At 36.1% G+C, this 21,106-nt stretch overlaps 1 protein-coding gene across 5 annotated transcripts in view; it reads right to left on the bottom strand.

Moving 5' to 3' along the window:
• MYO6 (myosin VI) overlaps positions 1-21,106 on the bottom strand; it is a 257,778-nt gene that overhangs the window by 93,415 nt on the left and 143,257 nt on the right. For all 5 annotated transcript variants that reach the window (XM_063443007.1, XM_063443009.1, XM_063443010.1 and 2 more), the window contains exons 13-14: positions 10,539-10,696; positions 7,778-7,869 (exon numbers count right to left, since the gene is read on the bottom strand). In XM_063443007.1, coding sequence (XP_063299077.1) covers positions 7,778-7,869; positions 10,539-10,696 — 250 coding nt within the window. The remainder of the gene's footprint in view (positions 1-7,777; positions 7,870-10,538; positions 10,697-21,106) is intronic.

The following is a 21,106-nucleotide window of genomic DNA, read 5'->3' as shown; positions in this document are numbered from 1 at the left end:
CCTCCAGACTCCTAATACTTCGTGGGGAAACTACCGAACGGCCCGCCGTTCGGTAGAAAGAACCCCACAAACTAGGGGATTCATCCGAATCCCCGTCAGGCCACTTAACAGTAATATTTCACCCCTTTGCATTCGCCTGTTTGTGACCGACCGCAGGGCCAGAATACATGGAACTGTTTTCGGATACTTTACCTCTGCGGTCGGTCCAAACTTCAAAGTCCCATAACTCCCGAACGCTTTATCCGAATGGGCTAATTTTAAAGTATGTTGGTCCCCCAGAATAGAGCTATCTGGGGATGTTGGATTTGTGGATGTACCCCAAGTATTTAGGGTACATCCAAAACTCGGGGAAAACTGTGTACACGATAAGGGGATTATGATGCTAGAGGAGGGGAGGAGATCTGTGGGAGGTTACTGCTTGTAGATTGGATAATGTCTTAAGTGATAGAACCTCCTCCCTTGCATGGGAGAGGGCTTTATAAGGAACTGTGAAATAAAGCTAGTTAGTTCTACTCCTGAAACTGTGTGTCGTCCAGTTATTGGGATTGCGATGGGGATATTGTTGTATTACTCTACCTGCTGGAAACCTTGCCTGTGGACTTAACATCACCTTGTTCCTGAGCCTCACTGGGATCTCTAGTGGAGAATAGCTGTGCAAGATCGGCTCTCCGCTACAGTTATTATTTATTTATATAGCACATTTAATTGCAACGTTGTTGCCCAAAGTGCTTCACAGTTACATTAAAACATACAGTTATACAAACCATTAGCAGGTGTAAAAGGCCCTGTCTATGACATCACTTGCTGCTGCAGCCTGGCACAGGTCAGAGTATTTTTGCGGTTGCCATCTTCAAACGGTCGTATTTTAAAAACTATAAATCCTACAGTGAAGTGCGTTATATTGTGAGAATCACAAGACCCAGACCTACATTTTGATGTATAGTATGTCTCTGAGATATTAACAATGAAGGCAAAGTCACAGTTTAGAAATTGCCCTTCAAATGTGAGCTTTGCAGAGTGGAGTTTCAATGAATGTCAATGGACTGCGTGAGTTGCAAACAAATGGTCATATTGTGAAAACTATCAGGACTATGGCTTAGCTGTTGACATTTTTAGTGGCAGCAGGGATTGCTGAACGTTTTGATATAAGATTTGTGTAGGTGGGCCTGAAAATGAGGGAGTGGTGGCAGTTTAGAAATCATGTCCTGATTTTTCAGCTTTTGCCAGCTCCCACTCTAGCTTTGCCATTCATTCCTATGGGACAAATTTCGCCACAAGAACGACGATATTCCGTGAACCATCTGGCGAAACGTTCCAAAAAGTAATAGCAATCCGATCGGGAACAATCTGCACGTTTTGGTAAATTTTTGTATATGTAGTGTAAAAACTGTGGGAGGAGTTAGGGTGGCAAATTTGGCTATAATAAGAATAAGAATAAGAATAATATATATGTGAGATAACATTAAGTGGTCTTGCTATGCAAGAACACTTAATAACTAGAAAAGCTACAATTTCTGGGGAAATTGTGTGAAGTGTTCTTGACTTCAAAGATGTCTTCCTATCTGTTTTCATAAGCATTACATACTATTAAGTGCTTGGGGCTTCTTTAATATCTTAATATTAACAAAGTATTTAACCAGGAAAGGTACATTCATATTACTCCAGTTTCCAAGTATGTCCTGGGGATGTTATGTTTGCCTAACATCCGGGAGATGCTACTATTACCCAATTTAATGGGACTAATTTTATCTACCTCGGTTGAGTAAACCCTACCAGGATTGGAACCTGCAACCCCCAAGGGTTGAACAGATTCTATTGTTTATACATTAGCCCACTGAGTTATCTCGCTGGCCTAGTTGCCTTTTGCAAACTGACCCTCTTTCTTTCTCTTACTTTGGAGAACAAAAATAAATTATCTAATACAACGCTGTCTTTATACATGTAATTTCCAATAAAACATATATGATACATAAAGGTACTAGCTTCTATTAATAACCTTGATACCAATAAAATTAAATGCATTTAAATACAAATATATACAAGCATACAATTGTTTGTCATAGTGAAAAGAAACGATTGTCTGCATATTCTAAACACCATTGTCATTCCAAAGGTGAAATAAGATTGTTTACGCTCTGGAATACAAACCCACTGCATATCAATATTGTGCTCCACGCTTCTAAATAAACCCAGTTTTATTGCTATGCATATAGTGAGAACAGGGTGTTTACTTAACAAAAAATTCTAGGACTTACTAAATCAATGTCTGCAATGCCTTATCACTTTTTAATGTCTCTCGATAGCATCTTTATTTTCAGATGTGCAGTGAAAAAAATGACAAAGCAATGGATAATACTAATCTGTTTTGTGGAGGAGATATATATATAAATAAATATATACTCAGAGTGGACGAGAACATATGTTTTATATTTTAGACATATAAAAAAGTCTCCACCAGCACTAACAGAATGATAATTGCATTCAGTATAGGGAATTATTCAGTTCTAAGATGATAATGAGTTTGTACTATATTTCTTAGCCTTCTATCAAATACAGGAATTACAGAATACATTAATAACATAATATTAGTATGTATATAATATAGTGAAAACTATACAACTGGAGTCTAAATACATGTTATAAATACCGGTAGGTAAATGATTTTTTTGTTTGTTCTTATTCTGAAAGAGTTATTCATTTATCTAACATAATTACTTTATCACCTAAACGCCCCATTCACTTCGTAACAGTCTTTCTCACCCACACAGTTACTTCCCTTATTTATCTATACGGACCTCCAACCACCTCTGCCTTCCTTTCTTTTATATTGCACTCAAATTTGTTATATAATATGTCATTATCAAGCTTTGGTGAAATCAATTCCAAATAAATCTTTATTTTTGCTAGTATAGTGAAACCCCCTTTATTTTGACAGTTCTTGTTTTTTTCATTTATCTACATACATGATGCAGACATTATAAATCATTTTTATGCCAGTCCGGAAGCAGGTGTCACTATCTGAAATTAAATCCTCTGAAGTATACAAATCTTGAAATGCCATTCTCTATGGTTTGTCAGTTTAATAATTTAAGTATTGTTCTTGGCCTGAAGCTGAACGGTCACAGAACAGCTTGTTTAGATCCTAAATTGCCGAAGGTTTCTGTCTAAATACATTTGTGTGAAAAGTCCAATCACTTCTGAGAAACGGACTCCCAGCAAGTTGAACACAGGTATTATATAGCATAGATGGTATATATTATTTATAATAAAATGCACATCTTTGCAAAATGGAAGAAGTCTGGCTACTTAATATTTGCAAAAAAAACACTGGAAATTTACTGAACTGATCTAATTTTAGACCATTTTTTGCTCTCTGTTCACGGTTTTCAACTAAAATAATCCTCAACTGAGCAATCCAAGCACAAAAACAACTTTATCTTTATGAAGTGGTTTGGTGCCTAGATCCAGACCCTGCAGTTTCACTACTCAACTGTCTGCTTTTAGGAGATAAATACTTTATTTCTGTATCTCTAACCACACATATCCCATGACTGTGACTCCCACGCGTTCTGAAAAGAAGCGGTAATTTTCAAAGTGTCCTGTGTTGATTGTTTGACTTTGTTTTGCTCTCAAATTAAAAAAAAATAAACATAACCTGGTTACTATTATAAGGCAAAATGCACTAATTATTATTACAAAATGGTTATTGTTTGTTATATAAAAAAATATATAGCCTATAAACAACTTTTAGGTAAGCAAGTATAGTTATTGTTTGCAGACATTAGGTGCAAGTATAGTCAAAATATTTAAATTACGATGGCATTTTGGAAATTTGCATTCCCATAATCAGAAGCATCTTATTTTTAAACATCCATCAGCAGATCAATTGGGTTATATTTACTAGTTATATAGTGTCCCCTAATATTCTAGCTATGTAAAATAAATATAGTATGTGTGTGTGTGTGTGTGTGTGTGTGTGCGCGCCCCACATTGAAAACCAGAGAATCTACATATTGATCCATCCCATTAAATTACATTTAGTTTTTTGTTTTGTTTTTCCATAGCACACAGGTGTTTCGCTATTCAATGTAGTTCCTGCTGGACTTTCCAAGACTAATTAGTTTAGAGTTTCTCCTGGCATGCTCAGTGAGCATGATTCATTGTTCATAGCAAAAGTATTGTTAATCAATGTAGTGTGTATTCATTGTGAAAATATTGTTAACCAATGTGATGCGTGTAGTGGATGCAAGGAATGGTACCACCAATATAGGTACAAGATAACTTGTATGACTTCCACTAGAATAGAAAGACTCACAGGAAAAGGGTCATAAATGAAGGACTATTTTACTGTGGTTTTTTTTTCGGTTGGTTGGTCTTTATTACTGCATTATCGGATAAGCTGTCAGAAAAAGAAAGAGAGAGCTGAGAAACAACAAAACACTTAAAAAGTATATTGTAAGTTCAATGAGTGGTCATTCACGTTCAGTTTTAGACAAGATTTTAGAGGCTATTTTTGGGAACTACAAACGGAGGATACCGCCCTCACACTTGGGAACAGGTGTTATCAGGGGCAGGGTTAGCAAAACCCAGGTTAGTAGATACAATACATTATGTATAGGCACTCGGGATTGCTGCAGAAAGGCAGGATTATTTTAACAAAAAATTCAACTTTTCGGCCTATACAGAGGCCTTTATCAACGTTGCACTTTTTGTTCCAATAAACGGTGTCCTCACAGTAAGGAACTGAATCAATGCTTTCCTGTGGGGGCTTTGAAGCTGCTGCAAAGTGTTAGGACATCCAGCACCGTTTCACAGAGTTAAACTCAGTGATGCAGCAGAATAGAAAAAGCAGAAAGACACTAGAGGCAGTCTTAACCCTGCAATGTAAATATTGCAGTTTCTTTAAAAATACAATGTTTTACATTGCAGGGTTAAGGGGACAGGGACATTGCACCCAGACCACTTCAATGAGATGAAATGGTTTGGGTGCCTATTTTGTCCCTTTAAAGGAACACTATAGTCACCTAAATTACTTTAGCTAAATAAAGCAGTTTTAGTGTATAGATCATTCCCCTGCAATTTCACTGCTCAATTTACTGCCATTTATGAGTTAAATCACTTTGTTTCTGTTTATGCAGCCCTAGCCACACCTCCCCTGGCTATGATTGACAGAGCCTGCATGAAAAAAAAAACTGGTTTCACTTTCAAACAGATGTAATTTACCTTAAATAATTGTATCTCAATCTCTAAATTGAACTGTAATCACATACAGGAGGCTCTTGCAGGGTCTAGCAAGCTAGTAACATAGCAGGGGATAAGAAAATCTTAATTAAACAGAACTTGCAATAAAGAAAGCCTAAATAGGGCTCTCTTTACAGGAAGTGTTTATGGAAGGCTGTGCAAGTCACATGCAGGGAGGTGTGACTAGGGTTCATAAACAAAGGGATTTAACTCCTAAATGGCAGAGGGTTGAGCAGTGAGGCTGCAGGGGCATGTTCTATACACCAAAACTGCTTCATTAAGGTAAAGTTGTTCAGGTGACTATAGTGTCCCTTTAAACTACTGAATGATGATTTTATATAGACTATGATTAAAGTGACAGGCATCTTACAATATATTCTAAATACTGGGGGTGGCTACCAGGCTCTTCAAAATAGGAAGGGCTGGGAGCTGGACCTCTTCTGACATATTTTTGCCCTGGCACTCAGTTCTGCTAGGGGATTTTTGTACCTGAGCTCTTCACCATAACGGCAGTCACAACAATTTTATCTTTTTTTCTCCTAGAGAATGACTGAAATTCCGTTTAGCTTAATTACTGAAAATATATGGACATTTTTGACATATCCATTTAAGAATAACACAAAATAAATTTTCACATAGTTGAATCTATTATTACATATAATGTTCTCACAGACTGTGGGAATAATCTGTATTATTTTCAAATAGATCTAATATTACTGAAGTGCACATTTTAATACACCCAACCAAAAGATACAAATAAAGCTATATAAAATAATTATACCCAATTCATAGTTATATTTAACTATTGCAAAAAAATAGTGTATGCAAAAACCACAAGGATACGCAACCTATTTTCTGTAGTTGGAACAAAGAAGTATGGAATTAAGGTTGCTTGTGTCCCATATAATTGAGTTAAAAAGTGGTATTGATTTCTTTCAACATTATCCAAGAAAAGGCTTTCTCTGCTTAAAGATTGTACAATGTTTGTGCCAGTAATGCAACTTCATTTGCAATTTTTAGCTCTGGCAAGCACACAATAACAGAAGTATAGAGGATCACCATTGTAAATCTATGCTCCCATGTTCTACATTGGTTGGAAAATAATGTAAGAAACGTGAAATGGGTAAATAATAATAAATAAGTAAAGGATACAAATTTAAATCTCTCGGAAAGATTGGCCAGGTTCTACCTATTAATCACTTTGTCCAAAATTATTCTTTTTACTGCTGTGAGCTTTAAAGGGACACTTCGGACCCCTAAATCATTTTAGCTTGCAGAAATGTTTTATGTGTGAAGAGTGAGTTCTCTTTTTACCATTTTACAAAAACAGCAGATTTCAGTAGAAATTGTGACTTTTACGCATTCAAGCAGACAACAGGTCATATTACTTCATGGTTTGGTTAGCTCAGTGGATCTAAACTCAATAGGTAGTAATTGCCCAGAACACCTGCCTTGAAAAGATTTCTTATTGAGCTGCACTGGGAAGTCTGTGATTGGACAACCACAGAAAGTGTGGGCAGGGTTAGAAGGGGAGGGCTTGCAAAGACAGCAGACAAGAAAACTTTTGCACGCTGTGTTTTTAATATACCCCCAATGAAAAAAGAAATAATTAAATGCATCCAAGTTTTCATAGGTATAGCTACTAAACAGTGGTTTTTTTTTTTTTTTTTTGTATTTTGGCAGTGGAGTGTCCCTTGATAAAACATATGTCTATGATATATGTCCTCTGATATTTACAATACATACTTTTATTAAAGGTATCACCTGCACTTATATGTAGTAAAATAAATGCCTGGCAGATCAATGCCTGCTTGTAATAACTGATTATTATAACAGCTCCAATCATGCTCCTGCATTTAGGATGAATACAAATATCCTGATGTGGACAGATCTGTAAATAGTGAGTTGCTACCTTTGAGGATTTTGGGCTTACGAATTGATAAAATTAGAGTAGCATGGATTTATAAAGACCTAATTAACAGAGATGACAAGATAACAATAAACTGTGAATTAAATAAGCTTATTAGATTTTGAAAAGTTTAGCTGTAAAAGTTGTTGCTCAACAAATGTATATGGTTACTTCTACAAGTTATTGACTAATAATCACTAGTCACTTTAAAACTCTAAGATATTTCATTTATGTTGCATTACTTTTGTAAATCTCTCCATGAAACATATTTGAATTTGTACTCTTTCTTTAGCCTTGTGGCTTCACAAAATTTAAAATAATCTAATTTACATATTTTTGCATACAGATGACACTATACCCCCTTCAAACATTAGAAAAATATAATTCCTGAAATACTCTACAGTCTCTCATTAAAGTGGAAGAGTAGCCGGATTTAAATTATTCTTGGGACCCTAGCCTAATAAAATATTAGACATGCGTCATCCTAGAAATAAACGAGTACATCTACAAAGTTTTACAGCTGTTACATGTCAAGTAATTAATTTGGGATTTGGGAAGTCCCAGAGTCTGAAGCTAGTCTTGTTCCTTTATGTTTCACAGGTAACATACAAGGTGATTTCTCCTTACCTCTTTGAGGATTCTTTCATTAAAGAACTGTTGCAGCTTCTCATTACAGTAGTTAATACAAAACTGTTCAAAACTGTTGTGTTCAAAGTACTCTGGAAACAAGTAAAATAAAGTAAAAGTGAATTCCAAACATATCATTTTTAGAGTAAAATGGTTGGCAGTACAACTACAATCCAGTTTATTACTTTTAAACACAATTATAATATGATGGCAAAGCAAAACTATCAAGAAATTGTTTTGAGTTACCAAAGCATTATATAGGAAAATATTGTACACACAACTGGGATGTGCAGAACTAGGTAGGACGTAATCGTTTTACAGGTTTTATTTTGATTTGCTTTCTGTGCTAACATTTGTGTATATGTAGGTACTAATTAAAATCAAAGTCTGTCATTCCTGGTAGCAACACCAGAATACTGATTGGTTCTTCCTGATGTGTAACTTGATTAATGGCTGAAATTGCTGAAGTTGTGAGAAAGACACGGAGGGCTTAAGCACTGGAAGCTAACTAACTCACTGAGAAACAAAAAGCTGTCAATCACATCTTCAACCTGATCCTAACATTGTTGACTTCTTTCTAGATTCAGGATGACCTGGTGGAGAAACTCGACTGGACATAGCAACGTTACTGCATAGTTGACCAAGCTCAAAACTGACCATCTGGTCTGGGATCTATATGACCAGAAATATTAAGTTATTTCAAAGTTCCTGTCAAGGACACAAGCCACTTAGAGAGAAAAGTCTTAAGATCCCACCATATAGGAATCTGAAGACACTGAAACCTTGTGGAGAGAGGGAAGACCCACCTTTAGAATGTTGTCACAAGATTCCCTCTAAAGTTCTATAACCACACTCAATTAAGCATTTACGCAAACCCACTAGACAGAACCTCATCATGCAGCCCGACATTCTCATGATCATAGTGAATAAGAACAACATGAGTCTTCTACTATTTTCAAATCCTTTTCACAGAAGGAAACCACAAATAGTGGAAGATCATGTTATTTAAGTTTCTCTACAATATCCAAGCTGCCAATGCACAGTGTTCAAACTTTGGAAGATTGTTTAGTTACATTCTGGAAGCCTAATCACTGTTTTTATTCACGTCGCTGAGCCTAACTTTCTGTATCTCCAACCTATTTGGTTTCTCCTCATAATGTTTTCCGACTGCCAATGACCCAGACCTTGGAACTACCTCTGACTAGGCTGCTCAAATTTGATTCGGCACGGATTACTGATTGCATAATGATGACCTAGCTCTTGGATTAATGGTAAATGTTTCTTCATATTCAATATATTTTAAAAGTTGAAAATTCTTTCATATATTTATGAAGAATGGTGGTCTCAAAATCCTTATCACCTTTGTTATGCCATAGAGAGAGGTACATAAGATCTACATAATGAACGAGGCCCCTTCGATTCAGTGTCAGCCTATATTCATTAGAACATTAGCAATCCCAAATACCAGACCAGTGTTTTTTTTTTTACATTTTTTCTATTTACAGTATTACGTAGTAGATAATTTATATATTGCTTCTGGTTCCTCTTGCTTCTTTGTTTTCTCCACTGTCTAAAGATGCCTTATTCTTAGAAAATCCGCATTTGTGAAATACAGTTTGAGAGTATGAATAGCATAAGTCCTATGTTTATTTTGATGTATTTTGTTTTTAAAATTGACTGTAATTAAAAACAACAATAAAAAAAGATCTGCAGAAAAAAAAGCAGTAGATGGAACATTTAAACTCACACTGAGTCAGTATCAACACAGACACACAGGGAATCCAGAGGCAGCGAAAAGCCATTCAGAACCATGAAACAGAAACATAGAAAATGGAAAGGATAGATGAGACAAGGGAAAAGGATATTATACTAGAAATAAGAAGCATCAAATAATGCACTTGAGGAAGTCAAGTAAGTCATGAATTATAGTCTCCTGTGATGATGTGCACAGACAAGCTCAAGGGACATCTAGCACAGTTCTAATCCAAGACTCATCTGATGCATGGAATCTGTCATTTCTCTGCACCTTTCCTTCTCAAATATATGTACTCTCTCTCCAGCACACCTAATTTGTAACTTGTAATTGAAAACGCCTCGCCAAAGACACGGAAACTAAAGGAATGCAAATCCTCGTTAAACATTTCAAATAATTATATTAAAAATGACAGTCAAGAGAATTGTGGCAAGAAAATTAAAAAGTTTAGTTGTTGCTTTAGTACATTTGGGTTGCTTTGGCAAATGAAAACTGAGAAATGGCCATATGTGAGTGCTGCAAACATTAAATCTACTTTTTCATGTACTCTGACTAATTTGCATGAGCTTGTCGTACCGGTGATAAATTATGGCTGATGGAGAAAGGTGTGAGTATGACCTCTGTAGCAAAGCAAATGAAGGGTAAAGAGTCACATCTATTAGTGTCTATTTATTATTTTAATTTTCTTTTTTTTTCTCTACTAACGAAGCTTGAAGCAAATTAATTGTGTCTTTTCGTCTCTCAATTTAGAGTGCAAAAATCTGTCAACATGAAGTGGTGTGTTATTACAGAATGCACCACAGTCATTAATTATTAACATGCAGTGCTGATAATAAACACATTTAACCAAAAACACTTATTATAAACCAGGCCGGCATAATTCACATGTATTTTATCTAAAATTGTGCTAAGACATGTGAGTTTTGTTCATAACCAAAGACTTGAAGGAAAAAAATGTATTAGGCAAAATGTAAGTAGGAAATAAAAAAGATAAAGCATATTACGTACCAAAACCAGCAATATCTAGAACGCCAATAAAGAAAGATGAAGTCTCAAAAGGGAAGCACTGGTTTACCCGGTTAACCACATGATCAAATAGGCGACTGTAGACTGCTTTTGCCAAAGCATCACGTGCATTATTTGCCTGTTCCACTTTTAATGGAACCCTAAAATAAAATAGATAGTAGTTAATGTACACAATCGTATTTGTATATGTTGGTATACAAATCATAGAACAAGTTCTAGAGACCTCTAATATGACCGGTCTAAAACATGTGAAAATATACATAAAGTGACACTAGAGTCACCAAAACAACTTAAAGCTTAATGAAGCAGTTTTTGTGTATAGATCATGTCCCTTCAGTCTCACTGCTCACTTGAATGTCATTTAGGAGTTACATCACTTTTGTTTCTTTTCATGCAGCCCTAGCCACACCTCCCCTAGCTGTGACTGACACAGTCTGCATGAAAACAAAATGGTTTCATTTTTAAACAAATGTTAACTTGCTTTAGCAGTTTTGATGTCCTGCTCTGTGAATTGAACTTTAATCACACACAGGAGGCTCCTGCAAAGTCTAGTAGGCTATTAACATCGGAGGAGATAAGAAATTTTCACTTAAGCAGAATGTGCAATAAAGCAAGTGTAAACATTAGATGTCTATTTACAAGGAGTGTTTAGGAGGTGTGACTTGGGCTTTGTAAACAAAGTGATGTCCCAGAACAGCACCTATTTTTGCCTCTATAAATCTCCCCCATAATATTTTGCAGCCTTTCAAAATAACAGCAAATACAGATTCATAAATATATCTGCAGACTAATAATCATGCACATCACACTCAAACAAACCCCTTGACATTTTTATATTAGTGTTTATTAGAGCCCTTCTGCACATACATGTTCAACATACATACACAAATATTGTTACACTTTTGATCATCATAACATATAATAATATGTACTGAGTAATTGTATTTAAAGAAGTACTTCATATTCAATTTTTGAGCACTTGCATTTTAAAGTGACCAAGAAAGGCATCTAGGCCACTTCAAAACCATGCTTGTCTGTAGCATATAAATAATACAAATCAAAATAATCTTGCTACAAATTATCAATGGCTCATCAGTCTTGACCCTGACAAATCCATCAGAACTACTCGTCATATTCCATCCTCCTCTTTCAATATAAATTTGTTTATTACATGTGGGTATTAAAAATGATATTTTCAATTCAATTGAGTGCAGATGTACAGGAAAAGGTAATCTAAGGAGTATTGCTATGTTGGCACCTGCACAGAAGCTAAGCACCCATTTTATTTTACTATTCCTAATTTGCATTACTTACTTCCCTACTGCCCCGTAATACACGTATACTATTTTCTGTGATATCATGTTTTTGTGAATTGTCCCCGTCAGGATTCTGTTTTACTCCTTTTGCTAAATAAAGAAATTCATGATTCATTGGATCTTTAAAAAAAGCAACTAATCAAGGTTGTGGTCTTAGGCGAACCTCTGAGACTTGTTAATTGACTTTACATTGTTGCTACAAATTAGGGAAATTGAAATTATCCAGTGAACAAATTTGGAAACTATATTAACATTCTAATACATATATATATATATATATATATATCAGTTACACAGCTTACAATGTTGCAAGGTTATAGCTTCCACTAGCCAGATATCTGATCACTTGAAATTTAGACTAATGTGCAAACAGTTTACTTGGATGAGATACTGGAAACAGAAATGTAACTGAAACCTGTTAAATGTAAATGCTAATATTATGTAAGCTGTATCAATGTGAAAGTGAAGAAACTAGAAACTGAAGCAATATTCTCAACAATGGAAAGAACGTCTAATACATAGATTTTATAGCCAATATTCTAAAATCCAATCCTGCAGAGACCTGCTACAATGTGCATAAAGTGATACAAGTATGTGCTGATGCTGAAGCAATTTTGTCCCAGACGTTAAAACACAATTCCAACATCAAGTCAGATCCACTTTGGCCAATAGATTAAAGCACAGTAAAATATAAAGAACAGAGAAGTCTGGAGGCAAAGCTAACACAGAGATAAAAATATAGTTACATTTGAAAAACCAAGGACATATAACAAGAGGCAATGTTGCTTTAGAAGGGACCCTGGAGAGCCCTTACCCACAGGATGTTAAATGCAAGACACAAGCATGCCAAGTACGTATGTCATAGATACAAAATAGTTGTATACACCCAATGGACAATAAAAGGAGTTTCAAACGACTCAGACAATGATATATGATCTAAAATCTGTATTGAAAAATATAACATAACCAAGATAAAACAAAACATAGCTCTCGCTATATCTATATATCTATATATACACTCACATACACACAACATATACATTTCAATGCATATATATATATAATCTACAATAAAAAAATCAAAGTTAAAGATACATACATCTATTTTTAACATTAGTTACGTGCTCTTTTAAATAAACAAGTAATATGCAATGAATAGGATATAAAAAGGATCTTTGAATTGACAACGTGCTAATGTCTCATTCTTGGGAACACACACTTTTGAAATGTCAAAGCATGGAATGTGTCAACTCCAGCAATTAAAGGAGAGAAAGAACTAACAAAATGGTCTGATGGAGAATTTATTTGGCTGTATAATTGATTGGCCATAAATCTAAAGACATTTGTGAAGTCTAGATGAAACGATTAAATCTTGTTCTAATAAGAGCTTCAGATGCTTTATTTAACTATTCTATCTCTAACACTGTAGACATTTCTAAAAAGTACATTTTATACAAAATCATACCATCAGAGCTTGATCATCCACAAGGCCCAGTGATAATGTATGATGCATAATATGACATATCATCTAACGTCTCATCATAAGAACAAGAAAAAAAGAAAAAAAGAAAACAAGCTAAATACAGGTAGGTTAGAAAACTTGGACATTTAACTTAATTCATTTTGCATACCTGAGAAGCCTCTACATTTGTCAGATAACTAGTGCTGACCGTAAATTGATGGGGCTGGCATTACATTTTGACTGTTCTCTGTCCATATCACTCAATAAAAAAAAATTATGTTCTCCTTTTCTTTGTCCGTTTTGTCTGCTTTTCATCCTAAACCCCCTTATTTGGCTGTTTCTTAATTTGTATTTATTTATTTATATTTAGTTATTGTACATGGACGGTTCTACCAAATCAATTTCATAGAAGGCACAACCAATTAATAGTCTGACATGATGAAGCCATAAAGCTTGGAAAGTAACATAGTCCCTATATTTGCACAAGCTGACATTTTTGTGGCATTTAGCCAGATTTAAAAAAAAAAATTGCTGCTGTCACAGTTGCACACAAAATATCCACTCATCTCTTAACTTGATTAGAGATTTCACACCGCACTTTATTCCCACTTTCCAATTCTGCTACTTTCCCAACTTTTACTTTGGTGTTACCTCACAAACTGTCCTTCCTCTTTGTTATTATACTCCACCTCCTATAGATTGTAAGCTTGTTCGAGCAGGGTCCTCCTTAATTTCTTGTTTCTATCAAAATGTGTTTGTCTCATTGAATGCTAAATCCCTCACTTTATAATATTGTAAAACATTATGAATTAAGTTGGCACTGTATAAATGCCAACAATAATAATAAAATGGCAGCCTACAGACTTATATCATACTTCCACTTCACAGGATTTGAGGAATATGACTTGATGATAGACACTGAGCTCCCCTTACTTAGCTCTCTTTTAAGCAAATGTTACATTTAGTCCCACTCCTATTTTTTCTACTCTTCCCTCTTCCTTCCTTTTTTTTTTTTTTTTTTTTTTTTTTTTTTTTTAATTATGGTGTACCAATTTCTGGTTGATTACATCTGCTGATTAAAAATTGAAAACGGTCTCACTCCTTTATTCATATTATGTACTGCTTTGCCTTCATACATAAATTATATATTTAAAAAAAAGAAATCAAAATGGAAGTCAGCTTTGCTCAAAAGAGCAAATAACCATATTTTGATAAAGTTTTCTATTATGCTATTTACAAAAATGACAGTTACACTAAAGAAAGACACAAATGTATTCACTAGAAAAACTTTACTCCAATTATATAAACGTGATGGCTTATCTTGAAAAGTAAAAAAGGAAATTAAAATAAAGCAATTTAAGGAAATATCAGTCAAATTTGATAGTCATATGTATTGATGTTTAATCTAGTGGTTAGGTTGTGTTACATTCTGCTTAATAGTGGCTGCAATTCATGTGATTTATGGTCTCTAGTAGTATTATTGGAAAAAGCAATTATCACGCTGATGAATTTTTTTAAATTGTCTCCTCCGTTCTTCTAAATACACCTCTACACTTAGCCGATGTCAAAATCAAAAGCAGACTGTGAAACTACTTTAATTATCTTATCGTGTTCATATTGCGCTCTTTTATTGATTTATTGCCTTTAAACAAAATTGAGTTGACTCAGTTGAGCCAGGATTAACGTCAGGCAATTAAGTGTGAGGCTTTCATGATGAAAAAGCTGAGGGATAGCGATTAAAAAAATGTTTTTGCTAAACAGCACTGAACTGACCCTTTAATTTCCTAAAACAAAAACCTATATAGCAATACGATTTTAAGTGGTATCAGCAAAACCCCACAAAAAACAATATCTATGAAACGGTTCCTTAAAGACCCATGATCAATCATGAACTGAGCTAAGTAACATTTTTATTAGGTTGCTTGACCCTAACACGTCCCAATTTATTCAAGTGTCACTTGATTGATTTATTTTATTGTGGCATTTTGATTCTGGAAATGATACCATTAGTCTTGATATATTGATCAACATGTGTTTTTTAAATGACCTTGCACATTAAGCAACTTTCAGACCTATTTTATTGCAGGTGAAGACCTGGCTTGAAACAAAAGAAGTGAGGTTGAGGAATAAGAATTAAAGGGACACTCCAGGCACCAAAACAACTTCATCTAAATAAAGCTGTTATGGCGCTAGGAGGCCCCTGTGGACAATCTTACCTCAAGGGGTTACACCAATGGTTTAACCCCTAAGTTGTCTCAAGCTGCGGTTCAGTCCCACCTAGATGCATAGGCGTGCGCACGGGGTGTGCCGGGTGTGCCTGGGCACACCCTAATCCCCGTGCGCCGCGCATGGATCGAGGCCGGAAGGGAAGATCAAAATATCTCCCCTGCCGGCTCAAGCACAACAGATTAGCCCGGAGAGAGGCTCTGAAGTGCTCCGTTCCGTTTTGGATACGGAGCAAAGCGCCTCCAGGCTGCACGCAGGGCAGCCCTCTCGCAATCTCCGATATTTTGTGGCAACGCTATGAAAATATCGGAGATCGCGAGAGGAAGGCATGGTCTGTACCCTGCGGAGGTACAGACCACATCACTAGCCCACTGGATCACCAGGGATGATCAGCAGCTTGCTCCCTCTTCCCCCCTGCAAAGTAAGGTAATAAGGGGAAAGGGGAGTAAATGTGTAGTTTTTTTTTTTAATTTAAATTCTGAAACAATCAAAATGAATTATATTAATTATATAATTAAGTATATAATCTATACCCCACCACTTACTCACTACACCCTATATACACACTGCACTTACACACACTATACACCTTATATACACCCCCTGCACCTACAAACTATACCCCCTATACATCCACACTACACCCCCTACACCTACACACTATACTCCCTATACATACACACTACACCCCCTGCACCTACACACTATACCCCCTATACATACACACTACAACCCCTGCACCTACACACTACACCCCCTATACATACACAGTACACCCCCTACACATACACACTATAACCCTATACATACACACTACACCCCCTGCACCTACACACTATACCCCCTATGCATACACACTACACCCCCTGCACCTACACACTATACCCCCTATACATACACACTACACCCCCTGCACCTACACACTATACCCCTATACATACACACTACAACCCCTGCACCTACACACTACACCCCCTATACATACACAGTACACCCCTACACCTACACACTATAACCCTATACATACGCACTACACCCCCTGCACCTACACACTATACCCCCTATGCATACACACTACACCCCCTGCACCTACACACTATAACCCTATACATACACACTACACCCCTTGCACCTACACACTATACCCCCTATGCATAAACACTACACCCCCTGCACCTACACACTATACCCCCTATACATACACACTACACCCCCTGCACCTACACACTACACCCCCTGCACCTACACACTATACCCCCTATACATACACACTAAACCCCCTGCACCTACACACTATACCCCCTATGCATACACACTACACCCCCTGCACCTACACACTATACCCCCTATACATACACACTACACCCCCTGCACCTATACACACTACACACTATGCCCTCTGCACTCACACACTCTATACCCCCTATACACTGCACTCAATCACTATACACACTCTATACTCCCTATAAACACACGTATTACACTGCATACACACACAAAAGCACTACCCACTCTATACCCCTCTATACACCTCCTGTGCACCCACTGTGCCCCTATGCACACACAACTCCCCTAAACACACACTACACCCCCTATTATTACCACACCAATACACACATGTGCACAACACCTATACGCATACACACAATGGCACCCCCTGCAATTCCTAGATACAAGAAATACAGTCCTTACATGCAAACGCAACACACCGCTAGGCACAAACACTCTCTAAAGGCCCTATAAACACACACACAAACACACACACACATATAATATACAGCCCAAAAACACACCTATACACTACAGGCCCCAGCTACATATTATACACCACAAACAGACCCCTTTACACTCTACAGCATAACCGGTCTCCTCTACACACATGCAATCACATAAAAAACATCCAAACATATATAACACAGCAGGGAGCATTCCCACACGTGCAAAACACACTTTAACAATACTTTTCCACTTGTGTTCTCCAGTACCCACTACTGGGGACATCAGAGACAAGTCACTTTTTTTCCATCAGACAGCACTGAATGCTCTGGTGGGGTATCACACTAACATAACAATTGAGAGGGCGGGGGGTGCTTGTCTTGGTGGCTGATATAACGCGCCACATTTATGGCCCACCTTTCCTAGTGGGCTGCTCTGTCTGGGCTGACTTTTTGTCCCAGTCCAGCCCTGCTCACCGGCCCACAGGCAGGAGAGGACCAGGGGAGCTCTAGCCAGCAGTTCCGCTGGGTTCCACTCGCGAGGTCACACTAGGACCACCAGGGATCAGGCATGGCAGCACACACACACACACTAACAGCACCCTAACACACACACACACAGCAGTGTATGTGTGTGTGTATATACATACATATATACGTGGCGTGTGTGTTTGTGCTTTAGGGTGCACACCCTAATGCAATAGGCTGCGCACGCCTATGCCTAGATGGCATCCCGCTTCTACAATGTCACTTTCAGGAAGCGCGGAGTGCTGCCAGGCAGGGCACCGCTGATTGGCTGAGAGCGGTCAGCTGACGCTTTCAGCCAATCAGTGATTCCCCATTAACAAAACTTGGAGACAGTATGCTCAGTAACTGGCCATGCAGGTCACTGGTATGGAGTAGGGATCTCACATTTTGACATCAACTCATGAATATAAACAGACAACTATAATGTTTAATAAATGTATGATATATTTCTGTGATGCCCACAGTGCTATTTTTAAAAGGCCAAAAAAAAAAAAAATTCAAATGTTATATTCTATAATAAATAGAGGTGGTCATTTCTGGAAGCTAAGGTGTTTGACCAACAATTATTATGATAAAATATAAAAAAACATGCATTGATTTCACTTCAAGATTCACGTACATATGCATAAAAATACATAGCAGTGATCATTTATATATATATATATATATATATATATATTTTTTTTTTTTATTTTTTTTTTACATGAACACAGACTATGTACATGTGAATTGGCAATCTAGCTTTCGGTAAAGTAAAAATTAGCTCACAAGCCATTAGTATCACATACACAGTTATATCAGCTATATTAGACTTCCATCCCAGGTGAAAACCTATCAGTGAGCGCAAGTAGTAAGTAGCCAACTTCACAATATATCTTCTTTGCCCTTTTTCATTTCCAGTTGCCATTAAGTAGCAAATAGAGAATCAATATTCTTTATGCTGCATGAACACAGCTTTTGAAATAAGATAATATTTGTTGTCAGACCCATTAGAAAGAATGACAAAACATGTAATCCGAGCTGTGTCTTTTTCTTTGAAGTCATTTCACATTGCAGATCATGTGCTATAGAAACGTTCCCTCTGCTTATTTCTTTTCTATAGAACAACTCCTTAGTAGCCATAATCTAATTTAAGCATGTTATGCTTTATACGCTTACAATATCTGCTGTAAGGAGTGTGTACTATTTTCCATAAATCCTATAATCCAATCACAAAGCAATTTTTTAATCATTTAAACACTGGCCTCTGGAACGGCAAGGGTTTTACTGCTAGTTCTACCAGCTGGTTTAAATCAGTTAATGAGTTATTATTTGAATTACCTTATCCTTTTAATAGGCCATCTCTAGTTATACAGCCATAATATGATTATTTGCTAACAGAATTATAATATGAGGAGTTTAATAGTTAGTATATTACTTATGCTTCCATGATCTATATTACTCAAACTGACATCATTCAAACTATCTTCACTGCTTACTACAGCTTATTTATTTAACTAAAAGTAAAGGAAAATTAGCAATATAAAGAGTAAGACATAACTGTATTTTAGCATTTCTATTTTATGTGTGATTTATGTTATATATTTTTATTTTTTATTTTTTTGCTTTGCTGTTTCCAATTGATATCTTCAAGTAAAAAAATTAAAAATATTTTTAAATAAATCTGGCATTAGAAATCATGACAATACAACAAACTAAAGAATATACATAAAGGACACCATGATTGGTATGAGCTATTGGGTAATAATAAGTCCTTTTTTAATACACAGCTTGCAAAATATACAGCATCAATGGAATGACAGGAAACTTATAAATATAGATAGAGAGGGTGCTGTACCTTGACAGTGTCTCCTCATAATCACAGATCAGCAAGGCTAATCCTCAAGGTTTATGGTGATTCACAAGCTGTCCTTTTATGTAATATAAGGTACCAATGTCATTGAGCCACTCAGCTAGACATCAAAGGATGAGCAGTTCAGAATCTAGAAGCTAGCAACATGTTCAGCAATAAAGAATACATTACACTAAAATGTTATAGATGGGCGAAAAGGTCATGATGAAAATGGTTCATTTATCAAAAATATTATAGCTCCACCATATATTATATATAATAGTCTGTATATTGTGTCGAAAAAAAAAACCCAGAACTAATTTAACTTTTTTTTAAACAAAAAGTTGAATTAGTATATGCACAGTAAATCCCGGTATTTGATTGGTTCTGACATCACATGCCGTAAGTAGCTTATTTTTTGTGTATCACTAACTGTCTCGGCAGATTCTGTTGCAAAATGATGTAGCTAAATGATCATAAACTCTATCCAAAACTAGTCATATCTTGAGGTGGCATAGATTGCAAAAAATTGATTTGTGTAAAGAATGTTTCATGTGACAGGGTCACTTAGATGTAATGTAACTTTAGGTGATAATTGTAGTTTTTTAACAGAACTATAAAAAGAACAAACAACAAAATGTATTAATGTGGTAAATAATTACGTAATCAAGCTTCATATACTTATGTATTCGAAATTCTTCAGTTTATGCGTCAAAGTGCTCTGTTTACAGTGTTCTGTCTTGTTCCAGCTGTCTGCTTCGCCTCTGTACTGAGCAATTCACACATCAAGGCAACCACAAAACCAGATAAAGTATCAGAATAAATGTAGACATGGCAACACTCCAACCCAATAAGAGTCTGTCAGGCTTGATAAAGACTCTAATTGGGTCGAAACACTGCCAGGTCCACATTCTGGTGGAATAAATCCATTATGATCTGGTGTTATGGCTGCCATTATTTATGTCTTATATGCTGAAAATATGTACGAAGTCCTGATTTAAAAAAAAAAACACACAAAAAAAAACAGAGCTTATGCGTGGAGTGCTGGGGTCTGGTCCTCTCCTTATTATGTTCACCTGAGTACTGATGTAGATGCCAGCCTTTTTATAACCCACATCTAAAATTAACATTTTCTGAAATGTTAAAAGGACAACACATTTTTTACATTTTAATTTTTTTTTTTACTTTAAAAGGGCAAGACATTTTACATTTTCTGAAATTCAAAAGGGTGACAAAACAAATAGCAAAGGAGAGATGTCACCAGTTACAAATATAAATAAATTCTACTTTGTTAGAAAACGTTCCAGGTGGTTATGTGTGCCATAGAGTTTAACAGGTATACTTAGTATAATGTGTTATTGTAATGCTAAGTTGTCTTACTTCCACTATTACTATTGGAATGTAAACTGCTAGTAAAGGCTCCTGGTAAAAAATTTTCAGTATGAGGTGTTGTCTGTCTATTTGACAAGACT

This window comes from Pelobates fuscus, chromosome 2 (genome assembly GCF_036172605.1).
Source record: "Pelobates fuscus isolate aPelFus1 chromosome 2, aPelFus1.pri, whole genome shotgun sequence".
NCBI lineage: Eukaryota > Metazoa > Chordata > Amphibia > Anura > Pelobatidae > Pelobates > Pelobates fuscus.
Note: the sequence above shows the minus strand (reverse complement) of the source record. Positions and strands in the feature narration are given on the sequence as shown.